The following is a 21,757-nucleotide window of genomic DNA, read 5'->3' on the forward strand; positions in this document are numbered from 1 at the left end:
AAAACACTCCTGGGCACAGGGCTGTGCAAACATTTCTAAGGATGAGAGCTGCTGCCCACACTTCAAATGTTGTATTTGTCTGTGTCTCATACCATAATCTTAGAGAATGAGGGGAAAAAAATCACATGGTGCTAGAGCACTTGTATGAGTTATGTGAATAAATAAAGCCTGCTGTGTCTAGGTGTGTCCAACTGCAAATATCACTTAGGTGTGGGGTTTTCTTTTCCTCCAAAGTGATCCTGGTCACAGTGTAATATCCTGTTTCATTTCTACAGTGTTTATCATTGAAAGTTAATGTTCAGGATCCTTGCACCTGATATCCTCCCAGTGCACACAAGAAATAGAACTGAAAAATGTCAGAGCAAGCGGATAGTACTGAGTACACCGCAAACGCAAAAGTATTACATTGGCATTATTGTTCTTGCATCACTCTGCTTTGTGAGCTCACATAATCAGGTTTGTGTGTGAGTGCATGTGTGAGTCTCCTTCAAAGGAGGAAATAGGATGCCTAACTTTTAGTGCAGAAAATTAGTAACAAAATACATGCAAGATAAGGGCTGATAACATCTCTGTAATCTCATACTTAATCTGCTATCCTCAGGAAAAATCTGTTGACTTTTCAGCATTACTCTGCCCAGGCTGCATACAATAATTAATAGGCCTGTGTTACCCTACTCCTACGGCAATCACTGAACTTAGGCACTTGCACCTTCGTTTTCACAAGTCGGTGCCCCGAGCGGAGCTGCCCACCCAGCTGAGAAAAGCCAAAACCCTACTCGAGCCTTTCCACTCCTTCCTGTTTCCCAGGCGGGCTGCGGCCGCGCTGAACCCCAGCCGCACCCGGAGCTGGAGCAGGTGCAGCGGGAGCCCCCGCCCGGTGCGAGGCGCCGCCGCCCCGGTGCGGGGTGGCCACGTGGAACGGCGGCTCCCGCGGCGGCTACTTCCTGCTCCGCATCACCCCGGCGGGGAGGCAGGCGGGCGCGGCAGCCCGCGGCGGGGGAGCCTGCGGGGGAGGAAAATAAGGAAAAGGGAAAAGAAAAAAAAAGGAGAAAGAAAGTTTGTGCGTGCAGCGGCAGGAAAGCCTCCGCAGGCGAGCGGCTGCCGGAGAGCAGCGGCGGCCGGGGGAGGAGGGGGAGAGGAGGAGGCGGCGGCGGGGCCGTGCCGTGCCGCGCCGGGCGGGGGGCGGAAGCCCGCCGGTGCGCGGGGCCGGGCGCTGCGTGCGCGGCGGCGGGAGGATGCGGCTGAAGCTGGGCTTCCTGCTGCGCGCCGTGCTGCTGGCGGGCAGCTTCTTGGGGCTGCTGCTTCTCTGGTCCTCGCTGTCGCCCCGCGCCGAGGAGCCGGCTCCCCCGGGACGGACGTGGGTGAGTGTGCGGCCGCGCTGGGCGGCGGAGCGGGCGGGACGGAGCGGGTGGCGGGGCCGCCGACCGGGATGTGATCGGCGGCGGCTGCGGGCGGGCGGGCAGGGGGCGGCTGCCCGGGCTGCGGCCTGCGGCGCCTGCAGGCCTGAGAGGGGAGCTCGGAGCGGCGGGGCCGTCCCCGGCCGTCCCCCGGATCCGGCGTTCCTGCCCGAGCGGCGCCGCGCCGTGGCCCGCTGTGGGGCAGCCCCGACCGCGGCAGGGCCCCGGTGCGCCGCGCTCCGCTGGGCCCCGGTGGCCGAGCCCGGAGGGTGTCCGGTCCGCCCCACCCGGTGCGGCGCCGCCACAGCCCCTTGGCCCGCCAGCCGGGGTCGGGCCGGGAGCGCTCCGCCGGTGGCCGCCGCTGGCGCAGTGGGGCGTGTGGTGCCCCGCCGAGGCCGATGCCCTGGGTACCCGGACCGCGTATGTCAGTGTCTTCTTTGAGGGCTTTTCCATCCCTAAAATAACGACCCGGGTGTAAGCTGCGTAAGTATTCTGTAAAGGTCTCCCCCAGCGCTTCAACTAAGGGTGCAGGTGTTCCTGTCTCCCACTCACCCCACTGCTGCACATCAGCTTCCTGACGTTTTTCTACCCAAACGGCAGGTTTTGCCAAGGAGATGCAGCGGATCAGGTAATTTAAGAACAGCAACATGGGAAGCCAAAAGACGTTGGAGTGATCATGCAGGTGGTGCAGATTTCTCACCCCAAAATGGTGGGGTTACCTGAGAGGCATGGGGTTGGCAGTGCTTAGGCTGAAAGCAACAATAACCTTTAGAAATGCTTTGGGAAGTCGGGCAAAAAAATCTGGGGAGTGAGCCTTGCCGTGGTCTTGTATTAGACACATCAGGTGAGACTAATCTGATTCATTGACACCAAGGTCTCAGAAGGAGTGAAAGTGCTTTTTCCCTTTTGCCCAGATGTTTTAGAGCTGTGGAATGTAACTGGACTTAAGGGGATCTGCTTGAAGTAAGATTAGTCAGGATTATTTTAATCTTGGTAAAGTCATAACATTTTACAGTGATTATCTTAAAAAGTGATCTTTCATGATGTGTTCACTAATGATCTTGGTCCTCTCTAGTGGGCTGCTTTGAATACTTGTGGAAGGCAAGTGAGCTGACAAAATTCTTGCTTTTGAAAACTAGAAATTACTTTAGACTCCTTCAGCAGATGCTCCGTCTTCTGAAGCTGTTACAGCTTCCTGTATCTTGGCAGTTACTGCTGAGATAATAGGCCATAGCAGTTCTTTTTGAGATATGCACTTTATTAAGCAGTGAAGTTTGTGTAATCTGGTTTTTTTGGACACAACGTGGGTTTTTCTGTGTGCGGAAAAGTCTTTAGGAGTTTTATTTGCATACCTCCCAAGAAAACATCAGGCAGTAAGTCAAAAACAGTTGAACCCTTCCTGCTTAGGAAAGGATAACATACCTGTAAAGTGACATCCTTCAAAATAAAAACCAGTTATGGTTGTATTGGTGTGCAGGGCAGTGACAGTCTTCAGCTGATTATTCTGGGGTGACAACTGAAATATTGCAGTCCTACAGTGTGTGTGCTCTACCAGTTTATGCAGGTGCTGTAATGAATCACACTATTCGTTCTCACAAGCCTGAAGTCTTTCCCTTGGAGACTTGTGAGCTGAACCCTTGTACCCACCTGCAGTTGCATGCGAGATCTAATTTGGAAATGGTTTCTAGCTGGTGTGCATGGCAATAAAAGGAGTCAGAAAGGTTTTTACAGTCCAGCCCCTGATAAAGCAGCATTCTGTCTAGATTACCCCTGCCTTGTCTGGAGGAAGAAATATCCGTAACAGCCACTTCAGGAAATAATTCTGTCTTTGTTGGGAACAAATAGAATTATATTGAGTAAACACTGTCAAAGATTAAATCTAAACAGAGTATCCGGTTCATTAGCTAGATCAGCTGTTTGTTTATTGTGATATATATATGAGAGTGGATAACACATGCTTCTTCATTGCTTTCTGGGAAATGATACTGTTACTATTAAACTTCTGCTTTGGGTTGGACTGCTTTCCTCCTCAGAAGCTGCTCGGGTGATGGAAACTAGTGAGCAGACTTGCTACAGCAGTGCTCTGGCGTGCTTCTGGAGAGCTGGCAGTGCCCGGGAATTCATCTGAAGGTGAGGGCCTGCGTGTCCTTTCTCCTACTGAGTGAGATAACGCTGACCCGGTGAGGTGGGCTTCTGTCTCGGGGCATGCTCCCTGCCACACCTGGAAACAGGCTGTGCCTCAGTACGGTTTTGGCATGTTGGAACTAGGACTTTAATCATAACCACTTCTCTGGAATGCACTGGTGCGCACTTTGTTCAGTCATACAGAAGTGTATGTTTGCTCTGTTAGCTGCTGGAAAGTTTGTTAAGCTAAAGATAACAGAGTAATTCTTCTTCTTATACAGCAGCCTTGTCCCTTTGCTTATGCCAAAAACTCTAGCCAACAAATGTAAAATTCCTCCTCAGATAGTACTAGCTTAAAATAGAATTTAACTTTTTATAGCTGATCTCAGGCAGTACCCTTTCTCTCTCTGCACTATAACCCTGGACACTTTTTAATAACGCTGAGGCATTAAAGAAGCAAAGATTAAAAGTTCTGCTTTATTGTTCTTTTTATGTTTATAACCTTGAATCTTTCCATGCTTACAGCAGCAGACAAGAATAGATAATACTGAAGATCTTGTAGTAGTGTTATGACTATGTACCTTTATAAGAAAATATAACACAGTATTTGAAGAGAGAATATGATTTTTCTACTGATTTTAAAAGATTTCAGAGATCTTTTTGAGAGGCAGGATGATTAATGTACAGAGAGTTTTCAAAGAAAAAGTGAATGTGAAGAAGTGGCTGTTTAGGAAGGAAATGAGAGAACACAGTGGTAATAACAGTAATACAGACAGTTGGAGATAAGACATTTCTCTCTTATAGAAGACTACTACAGATATGTTTGTTTGCTGAAAGCATATTCAGAAGTTGGGGGGACAAAGCTCTTCCCCATGTAACCTGACTGTGGAGCCTTGATTCTGCAAGACACCATTTGAGGAAAAAGTGCTTGTAGGATCCAGAGGGAGAAGTAAAGTGTTTATTTCTCTGCATTACCAGAAATATCCAAACAGAACAAAATAATCCTTATCCTAAAGAACTTTTAGTTTCCGATCTAAACCAAATAGAAACAATAAAAATATTTGATTTTGTGCGGTATTTTGAATGTTTTCCAATAACTTCAGTTCTTCTGGATCAAGAGATCAGTTTTGCAGCTAGAAGGAAATGAGCTGGCTATTCATTGTCAGAAGATTGCTGTAAGGATCCCAGCTATAGTACTTGTTGGTCTCCTGCTAGATGTGTTGCTAATGATCAGCCTCAGAGGTACAGCCTTAAAAGCTGGCGTCATTGAGGAATGGGTAGTATAGCAGGCAGAGCCAATGGACTGAAACAGTAAAGAAAGATTCATTACTGAAAAGCTGAAAACAGTGTATTTGGAGGAGTAACTGTAGTATAGGTCACCTTTAACTTTCCAAATCTTATCAAATTGATCAAAATTTTGAAGTGACCACGTCAGTATTCAGAAGCTTTGAAAGTTAGGTATAATTGAGGTTGATATTTTGGGGGTTTGGTTCTTTTTTGAAAGACCTGTTTCGGCTACCTGAGGCAAAGCTCAAAGTATGACTTTACATGCTCATAGTCTATATGGTAGCAGTATGATCAGTGGTCTCATAGTTCCTCTAATCTTCACTGTAGCATTCTGAGAAGCTGATAAAAATGACTGTATTCATTTATCCATATAAAAGACAAAAAAAAAAAAATGTCCAGCATGTTAGTTTTCCCCTTCTGGAGCCTAGGAAGGTAGTAAAACATATTCTGGAAGTGTGTGGCTGACCTTGCATGGGTCAGAATTGTGGTGGTGAGATGACTGCAAAATCCACAAAATAAATTTCCCGTTCTTCCCTCTTCTCATTTGCAGCGAGGATAACTTCCTGAAATCTTGGCATAGGCTCATTGGCCTTGTAATTGGGAACCTGCTGCTTCAGATTTGAAGCATTGCAATACTTGCAGTATTTCCCACCTTTAGCTAAAGCATAGCCACCAGACCTGAGCCACCAATGGGCTGCCTTTAACTTGTCACATACTGAAGGCGTTTAATTTTCTGTGTCTGTAAGTGACATGTTCTTAAGTCAGCTTTTGTTTAGGAAGTATCTATCAACAGTTCTCAGACTTTCTGGACTGGGCTCCCAGGTGGTTTTTTGTGTGTATAAATAATTGGACAACTGTCCCCTTCCTCCTCCTGCCCCTAAAAGCGTGCACATCACCTACACCAGATATCCTCTTGGTGCACTGTAACTTAACAAAAGCTTTTCAGGTCACAGTCTCCCACCCTTAGACACTCACAGCCTCATCACCCTGCCAGGACAGTTACCTGTCCTTGCTGCCAGATGCCACAGCAGCTGAGCCATGGTGAGGTTGGAGCAGTTCCCCTCGGATCCAGAAGTGGGGAGACTCTGCTGAGGGCCCTGATGCAGGTGGCGATTCTGGTACATCCCTCTGATTTAGGAAACCAGGTGATGGGATTGCACCTGCGGCTGTGGGCCCCTGCCAACCACCAAGTTTAGATGTTAGGCTTCCCACCTGGTCACTACAGGGTGGAGAATTTACGATGTGGAGCTGGAGGTGATAGAGGAAAAAAGAAAACAAAGCTGAATAGACATTTTTCTGAGCTTTCTGGTGACACCCCTTTTTCCGCACTTGAAGGACCGCTAATATCCTGAATGCCTTGGCTGGACTGTCACTGAGAACTTAATGACAAGTTGCAGACTGAACTTGAAGTGTTATTGTGGTTTAAATTAGCTTCTTTGTGGTGGAAGTCCCATTGGAAATTCTCCACTTTCTCTTAAGGAGTAACAGCAAATGTGCTTAGGAGAGAAACTGAGAGTTTTTCTTCACTGGAGGAAAGGCGGGAGTTGAAATAAGGTGATAAATCTGATGTAACAGGGAGGGTAGTGTTCAGTAGCAAAGGGATTGAAGTTGGCTGAGTTTGGTAAAAATGTGACTCGTGGTGCACAGGTGATCAAACAGCAAAATAATCTCCATCTCTCTCACTCTCCAGTTGCTTTGTGTAGTTATCTATATGTTGGTCACTTTTTTACTGGTTTGCCGTTCTATAATTGGGTGAGACCTAACTCAAGGAGCGCCACATCAGTTCTGACACTCCGACATTACCTGAAAGCTCAATGCAATCATTCGTCATCTGGGTCTGAAAAGCTCCCTACAGGTGCAGGGCTAGGCACAGGCACGCTGCCTTCTATAGTCAAAGCTGTCATAAGTCACTGCTTCTTGTGTGACAGTCAGCAGAAATTAACACCTTGGCAAATTTTTCAAGTTCAACAAGTTTGGTTTGAAATCTGTGTGCAGCGAGGCAATGAGCTTGCTATAGCTGAAGTATTGCTGTTGTAGGAAGTAAGCATCACTTTATTTTTTTCCCCTCTGTTTATTACAGTAATCTTTAGTGTTGATAGTGACAGTAATAGGCAAAATGTTTTGAGATATTAAATGCTAATTTCTTTTAATGTGGGCTTTCATCTAAACTGGCTTTGAAAAAGCTTGTAAAAATCTGTCACCCTTGGGAGAGTGTAAAAACCCCAATCCCTGTCATATGAAAAGTGATATCTTTTGACAAATCCTTCCAGATATACTGCAGAATAAATGACCACAAAGCAAATAATGTAAAGAAATGAGGAAAAAAAAGGAAAAAAAAATACAAAATTCCTACAATTTTTGTGTACATATGTGGATGGTGTTAAAACTTTCTTGAACTCTTTTGTCATTAAAATCCCTTGTAATAAATTAGGTAAACAACTCATTATTGTCTCAAGACTGTTAATTATGTAAATGTCTACTCCTCTAGAGAGAGCAGTTTCACACTGTTTTATATTTATGTGACAAGACTCCTTGTGTCTTATTCTAGCCCCAAGTGTTACCATTCATGAGTAATGTAAAAGAACTGAACAGCTGAAAAATCAAAGATCTTAAGTTGAGGCTGACATTTGCTTTTCAAGAATCCCATTCCAGGAGAAGGCATATAGGGCATCCAGAGAACCTTTGGCAGGATCCTCAGCATAGGATGAAAGGTGACTCTGCACTCTTAGGTAAGATTATGCAATAAAAATTTTGGTAATTGTGTCTGTTTTGGAGATTGCACAGGTAAAACTCTTCCCCTGTTGCAGTACCTAATGGAAAAACCATGAGTAAGACCCCAAAAATCAGGAAGGATCAACACAATGGGTCTGTTAGGTTGTCATTTGTTTAAAAAAAAAGTAACAGATGTGGTAATTTGTACTGCTTAGTGGCCAAACAATGGGGCATTAAAACCAGCATGTAATAAAGTCCTATTTAAAATAAAAATTGAGGTAATAGTTAACTCTCTATTTTAAAACTGGTGAATTAAGATATGATGGCTAAGCTGAAGTAGTAGAAGTTCAGGTGCTAGTAAATTCAGTTATTGGAAAAGGCTCAGTGGGTGATCAGGATGCCAGCCTTGAGAGAAGGCACAGCATATCCAGAAATACATACTTGATTTTTTTGCCACATGGCCAAGCAGCGTGCACCTTCCCTAACCCAAGCTCTGCAGAATTAAAATTGCTTTTATTGAGCTGACGTTCCCTAATGAAAAATGACAGTATCTTTGTCCTATTTTTGTCAGATATTAAATCAGCATTACAGGAGACTGCCAAGTGGAAATAGGGCAGGATAAGCTGTTACATTAATAGGTTTGACTTCTACCTTCGGGGGTGGGGAGGGAATGCTTTTTACAGAAACTAGGCCATATAATCTGAGAGAAGGATTCCAAGTCTGGTAACAGTTACATTTAATTAGTAAATTTCCTCCGTAATATGGAAAACAAACATCTACTGCGAAACTATTAGTTTAAAAATAGCAACGTGCTGCTTAAAAGGCTGCCTCCTCCATCAGTTTTCTTTAATCTTTCTGTGAATTAAAGAGAATTTATCTTGCTCAAATCTGCCTGTAGCAGTCCACCTCCGCCCTGCAGTGCTCTAGATTTAGATGCTGTTTGGATGAGTGAGGTTTTCCCCCCATGACTTATCGGAATGCCAGGGTTATGTGTTCGGAAGGAAACATGTTGCCAGAGTGGTCCAACAAAGAGTAGAAATAAGCAGCCAGCACCATGTGTATCTTTGCAACCTGTGATGCTGTTCAGGCTTGGATTTTTGGGCGTTTTGGCCTTTCAACTAATACAGGTGCTGGGGGGAAAAAAAAAAAGGGTAGATTTCTGTAAACTTAAACAAAAGCTTAAGCTTGTGTTTTATAGCAGATTTCTAGATTGCCATTTATCAGCTTAATTGTAGCCTCCTCCTTGAAGGAGCTTGCTGGGAAAGTATGTGTTTTTGTGGAAAAGGGGTGTTTCGTTGTTAATCATTTTAAGAAGATATGGAAGAGAAGGGTAGCACTTATAATCTGTCTTTGTTTTTCAAATAAACATTCTTATTATGTTCCTGCTGCTTGGAAATAAACAGGTTTGACATGCTTGCTTATTCATTGGATGTATCATTTTACTTGGTAGCTCTGAAATTTAAAAAACAAACCAAGAACCTAACGAGTTCTTTTTTCATTGAAATAGGGTGGTGCTTTCCTAGGGATGCATTTTATAGCACATAAGTCCTATTTTCTGAAAACCCATTGACTTCTCATGTGGGAATAAAAGTGTTTTTCTTACCAGGCTACGTACATACGTTACTTCTAAAATAAAAATGGCTACTTCTCATAGTGATGATGCTTTAAAAAAGGACTGTATGAAGCAGGAGCTAAGCATGCCTCTTGAAACTTGCAGAACAAGTTGTCTTTTCTTTTTTTCCCTATTATAAATGCTAATTGTTGTTCCACGGTAGTCTGTATTTCTCTTAAGTTTGTCTCTTACCACCTCTTCTTGCATCCTTCATTCTACTGACTCCAGTAATGTTTGTTACTATTGCTCTGGCTTTCCTAAGCTACAGTTTGCTTTCTTTTGATTTCCTTGTGGAACGCTCAGTTGCAAATAGCAGCAGTCGGCACTGGTGTGCAGTAAACCCCTCAACAGCAGCATAGAATTGTAGGAATGTGTAAGGTAAAAACATATATGAGTTTACATGCTGTTTACACTTGGAAAACTTTCTTTACAGTTGAAGGTCTCAAAATAAAACTGTTAATGAAATAAAAGCGTAAGCAGATGGTGCTCAGCCCACAGAGTTTCTTACTTATTTTGTTGTCTTCTAAAAAACTGGCAATGAAAATGGCTCAGAAAGAACTGTTCTGACTTGAGTGAATATGGTTGATCTTTTTAATAAGACAGAAAGTATTAAGTCAAATAACATACTTTAGAGAAAATATGAGATTTTAAATGAAATTTAATATAGGGTTTTTTTTAATATTTGAACATTTTTGCTACAGTTGGGGATTAAAATTTGGTTTGTTTTTAATCTGTAGTAAAAGATTTCCCTTTTAAGGATGAGTAGCATTTCAGTAGAGCTGAAGCACAGCAACATCACATTTTGTTTCTGAACAAAATGGATCTGAGCTATTTAAGCAATGTCTTTGTTTTGAGCTAGTTAATAAGCATTCCAGATATGTCAAAGGAAGAGATATTTATTGTTTTAAGCTGGCTGTAGAAAATGCCTCATCTTTAATAACATTTGAAGCAAAACCAAAAAAGTAACCAAACTACCTCTTGAAAGCGTCATGGATGGTATTGTCCTGAGTTTTCTATTCCTCCTATTGAGGAAGGAAGACCAAGAAGGACAATATAGAGGTAAGGTGTTCTTCAGGGAAAATGAGTTGTTCTCTGTGTGCTTTAGTCTTGAATCAAGATTTGCTACACCCTTGCTTAAATGAGGCCTTGAAGTCAGCTCTTTCAGACTGGTAATATATGTCTTTTGTAAGCCATGCATTTATCAGGCACCTTAGACTGCTTCACCTGTCCTGACTCTGCTAATCCATCTCACACAGTGTTATTCTAACATGCCAAAGCCTCTCAGAAGCTTTAAACAGCAGCAATGAAATATGGTTTTTTTTTCTCGCTTCCACATTTTTTCGCCCTTTTTTTACCTCCCATCTATGAAGTATCTTCTTCCTGCACAGAACCAAGACCTTCACTAGTGATTATATTAAAAACAATATCTCTGTAATCTGCAGAGGTGGAAACGGGTGGGAGGCGGTGTTTTATGTTGTTTGCTTCTTTTGATAGAAGATGAGCTTTTAGTGTCTCACCTGCCTCTGATCAGAGTTTTTATCCAGCAGCTCTCGAGGCCAGAAGGACAGTGTGTGGGTTTCCTGTGCCTCAGATCCTGCTGGTGAGGGAGAAGAATCTCCTGCTGCCTCTTGTATCACTTTTTTGAGATCCTCAGCTCCAAATGCTGATATTCTGCTCAATGTAAGGTACTCCTATGGCATGAGATTTACTGAGTGTATAAAGTGGTCTTGAGTACTCTCTCTGTAGGTATTTGAACCCTCAAGTAAGACTGCAGATTAGTTTCTGGGATGCATTTGTGTGCTCTTGGCATCTAAGAGCTGAAGGCTCCTTGTGTCTTGTGTCCCTCTCTGTGTTTTCTAATACTGATCTAAAGTGTTTATCTTGAAGACTTGCTTATTTTTTAGTTATGTTAACAGTACAAGAAATATTGGGCTAAGGAAGGCCAAGAAGTGTTGACTTGACAGTGAGGCTGTGAAGCTCTTTGAGCAGGTCCAGGCGTGAGTTCTTCCATCAGGGTCACCAGCAGAAAAAACATCCTGCAGGAGTGCAGATATCCGTGGCGCTGGAATCAAGGCTAGGAGAAGACTTCAATGTCAAACCTGGGCCAAATAGTTACTCTGGCCCAGCTTTGGCAAAGTATGCTGAGAGCCCTGAGTATGTACTGAGCAGTGAGAAGGAATCCAACCTGTGGATACCACCATGATAGATAAACAAAAGCTGTGGAGTCTCTCTGAGATACACAGTATTAGAGAGCAGACTTGCCTTTTCTATGAATAGTCACGTCAGTCACCTCTTGGGGAGTTACCAAGCTTTGCTCCTGTTATTATCTTCTACCAAGGCTGGTGATGACAGGGGAGTTGTCAAGCTATTGCGATAAAAGGGAGCAGACTGCCAGGATAGTTCATGTAGCCTTTAATCTTTGTGTATGCCTGAGGGGCCTTGGGAAAAGAGGATGGCAGGGAGCAGGCTGGATTAATTTTTCTGGATGAAATGGATATGTCCTGGGGGTTGGCCTACTTTAAAAATAATTAGAATTCTCTGAAATCTGCTGTCCTTGAGCATGTTTCATCTGTCCTATGTCTCCTTTCTCTGACTCCTGCATGCCTAGATCTTGTGGTTGAGAGACGCGAGAGATGCTTTGTGCCTCTTTTGGAGGTGTTTGTTTTCACAATATTTCCCAGGGGTGTGTAACTTCTAAACCCAAGCTGACTTGAATATGTGTGTGTGGTGAAATCTGCACAGGGACTGCAGGTGATCAGAGGTACCTAGTTATGTTTTTGCTGTTAAGCTGAGAACAGAGAGGCTACCAGGTTTACAGCTAGGCATGCAAGACACTGATTTTCTGATCTTAATATGTAGAAACGATATTTTTTTTTTTAAATTGACTTTTGTAAAGAGTCCTGTATGTTTGCATCAGGTGACAAAGGTATGATTGGATCCTTAGATGAAGACTTGATCATTGACTGCAGCCAGCACAAGTCTGTGTTTGTGTAAGGAGATGCATTGCTGTTTGTTATTCTGGCTTCCTATTCCAATCTCATTCTCTGCTGAAGGATGAATACCTCACTTAATTTTTTTTTTTTTTCCCCCCCAGTCAGTTTTTTTTCCTTGTTCATTCTTTATGGGAATTTGGGGAGTTAATTCGGCTTATTCACATGACTCGCTGTTCAACAGCTTAAGAATTTTCTTATGTTGCAGTAAGATATTAAGTGAAATGGATACCTGGGAGTAAGGAGGAAAGATAAATGATCAGACTTCATCTTTGACTTTATCCTCTGTAATAGGTTGGGCAATTTATCCTCCAACAGGTTTGGTACAGGATATAAAATGGTAAGGATTTTATGGGAAAAAAACCCTGTTTCATTTTAAGTTTTACGGTTCATGTCTATGATTAAATAAGTCTTCACAGCCTTAAACACTAAGCACCAAAGTTTTCACTGATAGACTTGGCCAGTTAGCGTTGATGCAAACAGGAGGCAACTTGAACAGGTTTTTGGACCAGTTTTATCTTGCACGATATTTGCAAGAATTTAGTCTGTACTGATAACTTGTCAAAATACAGTTTGTAGTCTAATCCTAGCAATCCTGATTTTCAGGAATGGTTCACAGCTGTTAATTTCTAAGGAACAGGCAGAACTTTTATCTATTAATTTGGTTTATGTAACAACCGTGGTGTACTACTTAGTGTTACCAATGGCATAATGTTGCAAGTGGAATTCATTATTCTTTTTAGCCTGGTGCTTTAAAAATATATTTTAATAGCTTAACTGAATAATCTTGACTTTGCCTTAAAATGTTCATAAGTGAGAATGTTTTCACATATCAGAAATTGTATTTTATCATCTTTTTTCTTTCTCAAACCTGAGAATTCAGAAGTCCAGAGCAATATACTTTTTACATATTTACTAAAATGCATAGGCATTTATTTTGAAGCAGAGTTTTAGTGATGAGGAAGTTAAGGTTTCAAATACAGTATCAGTGTTTCATAGCTAAACCCATTAAATGTAGCTGTATGTAGCTGACTTTCTGTAAGTCACTTTGGCTTTACAGATTGAAACCTTCCAGCAGTGTATACTTCGATCTATTCATGGTCTTAGCACCAAAACCCAACAACTTTCCTGGGGGAAGTCCATTTTCTCCCCCACATGCAAATCTTTGTTCATTTTGTCAGGCCTTAATGTTGCTTAACTATTTTTATAGTGTAGGACTCAAAGAAACTTCAAATAGTGTGAAAGACCAATTATGGCAGCTCAAATATTTTATAAACAGTGCTGGTTTTATCCCAATGCATATTAACCTCTGTGATGTTCCTTTCCCTTCATACATTTTTGTTTTAAAGTTTCAGTTTCTTATTTTCATCTGTTTTGTCTGTAGACTGAAGAAATGTGGCCAGCAGTAGACTAGCACATTCCTTAATACCCTTTCTTATCTAGCTGTAGTGACATAAAAGATTGGATATAAGAGTGAGAAAATACTTACGTGGAAGGGAGTTCTGCCTGACATTTGGGTGCCTTTTCTAAGGAAGGGGTAGTACTGGAGATCTAGAAATAGTGTTCAAATCATCATGCTGTGAAAAAAGTCACCATTTATATATATTTTTGATGGAAACTCTATTGAGGCTTGGAGCTTTTCTGAAAAGCGAAAAGTGCCCTAACCTTGTGCAGGGCAACTTCTGGTTATGCACATCTTCCCTCTCCTCCCAGAATTTAAGAACATGCAGCTATCTCCTTAATCTGTAGTAAGGGATTTTTTTTTATATATATATATTTTTTATTATTTTTTGTATCTCTGTTTTGATTTAGAAGAATAAAGGGAGATTGACACTTCTAAGAATTTTTAACATAAATATTGTTCTGTTTAGAGCACAACAGTATTCCCACATTACCATTTACCGTGGAAAACACTGGAAGAGCACTCTGGGCTGTCCTGGGAGGGGGAAGAGCAACCCTTACCCCAACCACCCAAAACTAAGCCTGGCTTACTGTTACAGGCATTCCCTGCACTGAAACACTTTGATTACTTCTGAGATGGGGTCTGGGTATGATGACTCAGAAAACCACACGATGGGGCATGCCTGCATATTTTTATGGTGCTCTTAGCGCATCGTATCTGGCCCTAAATTCCAGAGGGTTATAAGTGTGTTGCCTCTATGCCTCTGCTTCCTCAGCACAGCAAGTGGGTCTCCTCCAAGGAAGAAGAAAGGTTTAGAGCCTTTTGAGCTTTTTGTTGCTGATGAGTTTTTTTGTTTGTTTGCTTGGGTTGTTTTGTTTTAAAGACACAAGAGAAACAAACCCTCTTCTGAGCCAGGCAGCTGCTTTCCCACCAGCCTGCAAGTACTTGTTCTCTCTCTCCTGTGTGTGCCTGTCCGCAAGTAATGGTTTTAACAGTCTGAGGAGGCAGCTGTATTCTCTGTGTGTTGCTACCAGGGCGTTCTCCTCTGTTTCTCAGCTACCCCTTGCTTCCAGCAGCTTGCTTTTTTTATTTACTTGTTTTTTTTCTTCCACACTCCTGCTCTGAAATAGCTCAGCACTGGTGTTCACCTGGCTTACAGATGCCAGATTTGTTGGCTTGTCCGCACAGCCTACTTCAGGGAGTCCTTGATATCCAGCTCAGCGTGTGGGTGTAAAGGTGCTTGTGTTGGCACACAGGCAGGAGAAAAATGTGTAGTGGAAAAGTAAAATGATTGTAGAAATGTATCCATTCTACTCTGGAAGAGCAGCCTGAAAAATCCAGCGCCTATCAAACAGTTTTAAATCCACAGCAGATGAGCAAAAACGAAACCAGAAAGGCAGCTCGTCTGCATCAGCTAAAAAATATAGTTTTCATTAATTTGTTCTGCAAGAGCTAGGTGCATCTTGTTTTGTATTCTTGGTATTCCGCAGTTCACCTTGTGGCAGAGATGAAAAATAGCACCCTCAGGTTTTACTGTATATCTGCAATTTTGGGAAGATAAATGTCAATGTAGTGCATCATAGTGTTGACACTCAGAAGTCTTCCAAACTTTGCTTTTTAAATAAAACAGGGAAGTCAGACTTGAGTCCCTTTACTCAGTAGGAAGAGTAGGCAAGTGATGATTGAGTTTTGCCACATCTTATATAAATCTGACTTCCCTTACAAATCTACAGTTGTGTCATACTGTCAAGAATTACAGAACTGAAACTGATATACTAAAAAAAGGAAAATATTCTGTTTCCAGTTAAAATATTATGTCTGAAGTGACTTTTGTTGGTTGTAGCTTTCAGCTACTCTTTGCTAAAGAAATGCATGGAGTTTCTGCTGTTCATGTTCTATTGAAATTACTAAAAATAGAAAGCTTAATAGTAGTAGCTTATTTTTAAGCTTTTATATTTTTTAAATAAAGTGAGTTGAAAAGTGAAAAATTCCAGCTTTAATGATGTCAGAAGGGCTATCTGATTTTTTTTGCATAGGATTATAGCATAATTCAAGCTGGAAAGGACCTCAGGAGCTCCCTAGTCCAACCTCCTGCTCAGAGCAGGGTCAGCTATGGGATCAGACAGACTGCCTGGGGCTTTGTGCAGTTGGGCCTTGAAAACCTCCGAAGGGGGAGATGGTACAACCGCGCTGCCTAACTTGTCCCATTGTTTGGCTGTCCTCATGGTGCAAGTTGTTTTGTTTTTTTTTATAGCCAGTTGGATATTCCATCAGTTTCGTCATGACACATTAAACTGTAAAACTGTTTAACTGTAATTTAAGAAAAAAAAATGTGGGCTTTCTGATTGGTTTTTGTGTGGTTGTGTATCTTTGTTGTTTGTTTTACTTTACTGGAACTGTTTAGTGCGCTAGTGACTTAGTCTGTTTTTCTCTATCTTAACATAAAAGGTCTATTCAGGACTCCATTGTATGATAGCGTAATGTGTTAAGAAAATGTTGATTTGAGTAATTCACATACGACAGTTTTAAACGGAGCATATACCTTTTTATTTTGTGCTGTTGTCACTTGTGTGCAAAACTTTTGAAAATGAAAGCATCTTATCCCAAAAGGTGGCTGATTAATGACGACAATAATATTGTCTTGGTTGACAACCAATATGAATGTATTGTTTCTTACAGAAAAGGCTCTTCTATCTTGCTTTTCTGTACCACTTTCAATATAGTAGTTTTGCTACCTTTTCAATAACCTGCAAAACACAGTGCATTTTATTTCTTTTGTATTTTGATTAGAGTATCTTCCTTAGAGATTTCTGGGTTTGTTTTGCTGATTCTGTTCTGATATACAGTAAAAAAGTGTATATTGTTTACTGTCCTGTCCTCGTACATCTATCAGTTGATCCTTCTTCGGTATTTGATGGCTCATGCATGCAGCTTCTCCTTCTATAAGAAGATTGAAATACTGATATCTTTCTTCTCTTGCAGTTCTTCCTCTTGGGAGGCACTGTCTCTACCCACTCAGACACAAGTATGAACAGCCTGACTGCTCTTGCCTCTCCAGCTGCTGGCCGGATTTTGCCCTGTTAGAGGCAACAGACTCTCTTTCTCAGGGAATGCAAAGGGCTTTTGAAATTAGTTTTCTGACAGGCTTTGACAAAATTGTCTTTGTTAGAAGTTAAAGTGCAAGGCTAGCACACAAAGGTCTTGATTCAGCGAATTGTGTTCTGATTTAAACACCCATTTAATGAACTGGATAGATCACAAGTGTGCTTCGCTAATATCTTTTCTGCCTTAGATGCAGTAAGCAAAGGGCACAGTTTTCATAAATGTAGCTATTAGCAGCCCTGTTTGAAGCCTACCAGGCCCGCATATGCTTTGTGCTTGTGGAAACAGCTCTAGCTGGGAATTACTGGGGTGAGTATAATATGAGGAAAGGCTTGCTGTTGTTTTGAGGTCAGTTTTTAACCAAAATTGCATTCTGGTTATTTACACAGAGAGTCTGAGTTGTCAAGACTTCTGATTTTATAACAAAAATGTTTAGCAAGAGCAAATATTTATTAAAAAGATTACGGTGCCTCAGACAAATGCCTCTTGTTGTGCTGTTTGGATGGGTAGTATCCTGCTGTTAGATGTGGTGCTGAGGGCACTGACTTCCATCTGTTGCAAGCAAGAAGGATCTTTGTGCATCTTTCTCTGTGTGTGCTGTATGACAAGTAATTTAAACGGTAGAATGCTGCAGTCCGGTTGCGAAGGAATCAGCGCACGTGTGAGGATGATGTTCATTTGCATCTTCTGTGGATGTGTGGTCAGAAATGCTGGCCAGAGTGTACCTGAGCTGGAAACACAAAGATCATGTGAAAACTCTCTTTATGAACCTACAGATATAGATGGGTCCCTTGAAAGATGTTCAGGGCTAGAGGCTGATCCTTGATGCCTTGTTAAGAGAAAGCAGGATGTTGGTTTCCAAAGTCGGCTTTGAGAGTAATGTTTCGAATGTTAGTCTTGGGCAGCTTCAGGTTTAGATTGCTGGCACCACCCTGGATCATCTGCATTAACAAAATAAATGTGAAGGCAGTCCATTTTTTGAAGTCCTGGTGCAGCATGTCTGCATCTTTCCTCAGTCTTGTGGTCCCAGTGTGACTGTGGTGACTTCCATAGTTGAAATAAAAGATATTGCATGGAGAGTGCAGAGCGAAGTGCAAGGTTGGAAGGATAGTGGAACACAGACAGGTTCAATGGAGTCTATTTGAAGAAGTTTGTGGTTTATAGTCTTGCTGTCCAAAGGATGCAAAGAACCAGCTTGTGCAGGTTGTGCATGATGTGGCTTCTAAGGCAGAGCTATGACATAGGTTTTGATATTCATTGTGTTTACTTCACAGCAAAACAAGTGATGTCATTAGCTGTATTTGTCTAAAAAAGGACAGTCAATTTTACCAAGATTGATTTGTTTGTGCAACAAATTGGTTCTTACTAATTTAGTATTGTTGCAGATCTTTTTTACTTCTTATGCTTTAAACGCATGTATTGTGTTGATTCATTTATTTATTTAAGTATTTAGTATAGATAAGCACTTAGCTTACCTCAACAATTCACTAGAGTATATAATTTATGGACAAATAGCATACACATTATCTTTAATATCCTACATAAGAAAGACATGGGAATGAAGGGTCAAGGAAAGATGAGACTGAGAACACAGTTGATCATAATGAGTAATTTCCCCTTGTTTATCTAGTCAAGCAGTATACAAGGTAATTACGTGAATACTTTGAATTCCTGAAATCGTTTGGGAGTTCAGATGAAACTTTCAGAAACTGATTTTAGACTGTATGCGTAATTTTCATACAATGCAGCTTTTGGCTTCAGCTGGCCAAAGCTTTTTATTTGAAAAAGCTTTCAAAATGGTAGGGTCGATCAAATTGTCAAATGCAATTTAAAAAAAAAAAACCCATAAATAGGCTGTTGTAAAGATTGAGAATGGTAACTATTTCAAGATAAATGAAAATCTAATCATGCATTTTGCTTCTTAATAGCAAGAAATATGAAATGAGGTTGACATATGTGTCTTTAAAAATTGAGGCAGACAAGATATAGCACAGCAACCTTCATCCCTTGATCAAGCGTGTCCATCAGTGATGGATTTATTGTATTGTAAATGTCGTTTACTCACTGAGGTATATAAACCAAAAAATGCATGATTTTTAAATATCCATCTGACTCGGGTGATTGAGAAATGAGGATGAAGTTCCTCTGTGGGTTTTAACCACTGCAATGTTATAGCTGATGTCTGAAGGGCCAGAAAAGCTGTCCTCAGCCGCTTAGAACATGAGAATTGATGGTAGTTTGTGTTTCTTTCTGAGGCTTTTTCTCTCTGGAGAGAGAAATAATAGAAGTTGGATATTATAGAAAAGTTATGGCTTATAAATTCTAACACTTCAGTGTCTTTTTAAATTCAAACATATGTGCTTTTTTTACCTGCTTATTTCTGTAGCTTAAAATGTCATTACTTAAATTTTGGTTGTTTAAGTCCAAAAGAAACAGCTTCATCTATTTTTTTCAGCCTACAGAGAACATTTGAAAGGGTCTTGGTCTTCACAAAATGAAAAACCTTGGCCCCTTGTAGTCTACTGTGTAACGTCACTACATAAGAAAAGGAGAATAATCCCTCCATTGTGGAAGGAAATGAAGCTGGACAGAGGACATCTAAGAAGTCCTTAAGAATCTCTAATGTCCACATGAATAAACATGAGCTCTATTTTTAAGATCTTGCTCAAACATATGCAAAAAAGAAGGATATTCCTGGAGTGAGACAGAATATGGAAGGAGCAGTGACTCAACTAGAAAGGTCATGAGCTTCATATAATGTTGAAATGTGGTGATGAGAACAAATCTTGTAGTGACCCTCTTGAGCAATGCTGTGTTTTCAGGCTTTCACCTTAGAGGTCACAATTTTCTTAGAGTGTAGGGGGGTGAAACAGGTTTTCTGTGTGGGAAAGAGATGGCTTGTCATTGCTGAACCATTGACGGCTGTACAAGAAAGATCTAGCAATTGTAGTGAGGCCTTCAGTGTTGGTGTAGGATGGGATGAGACCAGCAGCTGGGCATGGATGACAAGAAAGCGCAGCTGAAGATTGCGGAGTGCAGGAGTGTAATGAGAAAGTACCGGAGAGGTCTTAGTGATAGAAATGATACTGTTCTGGATTATGGCAATATTGCACTGGAATAATTAATTCTTATGATTGTTTTCTCTCTTTGTCATCCATTTGATTGCAAAAGCTGTTGGAATTGTTTGCCAGGCACTTGAAAGCTTGTGCCTGTGACAGCAGTAGAATGTTACTGTAGAAATAGTTGAAATGGATGGATTAGCATATACTAAATTGACAAGATGTCAATAAACCACTTTATTTTCAGGTATTCAGAATCATTTGTTCTTAATTTTTATTAATTGTTAAAGTTGCATAGTCTCAAATTTGTAAGGGAAGGAGGTCATTTAAGCTAAGAAATGGGACCTGCTTTCCTGTGTGAATACTGTTTTACACAGCTACTTTACTAACAAAATATCTGCTATTCTACTAGCCTCTAATTGGCAATACAGAGAAAGATAGTAAAGTGCAGGTGAAAAATCAATGCTTTTTTTTTTCTTCTGAAAAAGGGAAGAAATGGTCCAAGAGTCATAGATAAAAAGCTGCTATCTGGAGGTCCTTTTGCATCTTGCAGTCAGCTCTGATGGAGATTATGTCATAAGCAGTTGTCCATTTTGTTCTTAATACTCATAATTCTTCCAGTCAAGCATTTATAAAATGCCTCTAGAGAGGAAAAAATGCAGACAGTTGTCTATGGTATGCTTGTCTTTTTCTTTATACCCTGTGGAAAAACTTCATAGGCCAGCAAGGTGTTGGTTATTCAAATTATTATGAAGCAATTTATTATAGCCCAAGTGTGTTTCTGATTAATTTTATTGTAAATGTGGGATAATAAACGCCTTTATCTTCATTCTCATTTGTTGGTTTTGACTTACATGATCCAAATGCTTGTCTTTTAGGAAAACCTTAGGGAAGATGAAGAAAAGCATCTAGTACTTTGAAGTCCTTGTGTGCAAGTTGAAGAGCAGAGTTACGTTTTGCTTTTTTTTTGTTGATGATTTTACTGTTTTCTAGATGTGTGGTGTGAACCATTCAGCACTGTTTTCAAGATCTAATTGAATGTGTAGCATTGCTCCAAACCATGTAACCATGTGCAAATGTGGTACTCCTAGTCACTTGGAGGAGGGAGACAGGGAAAAAAAATCTTGTATTTTCTGCTATCCTTTCCTACAATCAATTTTTTGAAAGGGATTTCCTGATACCGAGCTTTTGTCTAGAAGAAAGAGCTAGAAAAAATTTTTGCCTCTGCCTTCTGCCCCTCTACAATAGGGTAAGCAATGGCACTATCTTAATTGAAGTGCTGTAAACGAAACTGGAAATTTGAGAGACATTAAAAGGAGAACAGAAGGTTGCATTTGAACAAAATACATAAAACCCCATGTTTACAGAAATGAGAGATGATAATATTGATTATAGCCAGCCAGAATTCTGAGCATTTGGAGACTTCCCACAGCCTTCATCTGCTTAAACATTTTTCTGGGGTTGGCTGTGTCCCTAGAAGCCTGTTTGTTGCACTTTTTGTTTAGAAATGCGTTAGTTCATCTATTGATTTGCTCCTCCTGTGATACCTACAGCAGCTGGCACATTTGCTTAAGGAACAAGTCACCTTGCTGAACCTCTCACACAGCAAGGTACCCCATGGTTTGCCTCAAGGCTACGAAGCTGAAAAAGAATTATTTTTATTAAGTTTCTCAAGAGAAAACAAGGTGTAACTTTCTGGACAATAAGTGGTGTCCTCCCTGTGAGTGGATGCAACTTGATATCTCCTAAGATGGATGTCAAACTCATTTTCACCAGGGGCCACATCAGCCTCATGGTTGCCTGCAAAGGGCTGAATGTGATTTTAGGACTGTATAGGAGTAGTTACAGTTTGATACCCCTGTCCTAAGACTTCAGGTGGAGAGTTGCTTCAGGAACAGAAGGTAAACCAAAATCAGTTTGGTCCTTGGAGTCTCCACTCTGAAGACAAGAAACTAGACTTTGCTTTGGAAAGACAGGGGTCAGTGTCTGGTGGGCTTTGCTTACCTGGGACAGTTGTTCTGCCTGGTGCTGTAGCAGAATGATAACTGTGCCCCAGGGCTTGGTGCTCTCCT

General features: G+C 41.2%; 1 protein-coding gene across 4 annotated transcripts in view; it reads left to right on the forward strand.

Moving 5' to 3' along the window:
* Nucleotides 1-700: 700 nt before the first annotated feature.
* The window catches only part of GALNT7 (polypeptide N-acetylgalactosaminyltransferase 7), a gene marked incomplete at its 3' end in the record, with an annotated part of 70,055 nt that continues 48,998 nt past the window's right edge, over nucleotides 701-21,757 (forward strand). For 2 of the 4 annotated variants that reach the window (XM_080344325.1, XM_080344324.1), the window contains exon 1: nucleotides 701-1,361. In XM_080344325.1, coding sequence (XP_080200451.1) covers nucleotides 1,236-1,361 — 126 coding nt within the window. In that variant the 5' untranslated portion in view covers nucleotides 701-1,235. The remainder of the gene's footprint in view (nucleotides 1,362-21,757) is intronic. The other 2 variants (XM_080344326.1, XM_080344327.1) reach the window with 2 other exon arrangements.

The sequence above is a fragment of the Nesoenas mayeri genome (genome assembly GCF_963082525.1).
Source record: "Nesoenas mayeri genome assembly, chromosome: 4".
Taxonomy (NCBI): domain Eukaryota; kingdom Metazoa; phylum Chordata; class Aves; order Columbiformes; family Columbidae; genus Nesoenas; species Nesoenas mayeri.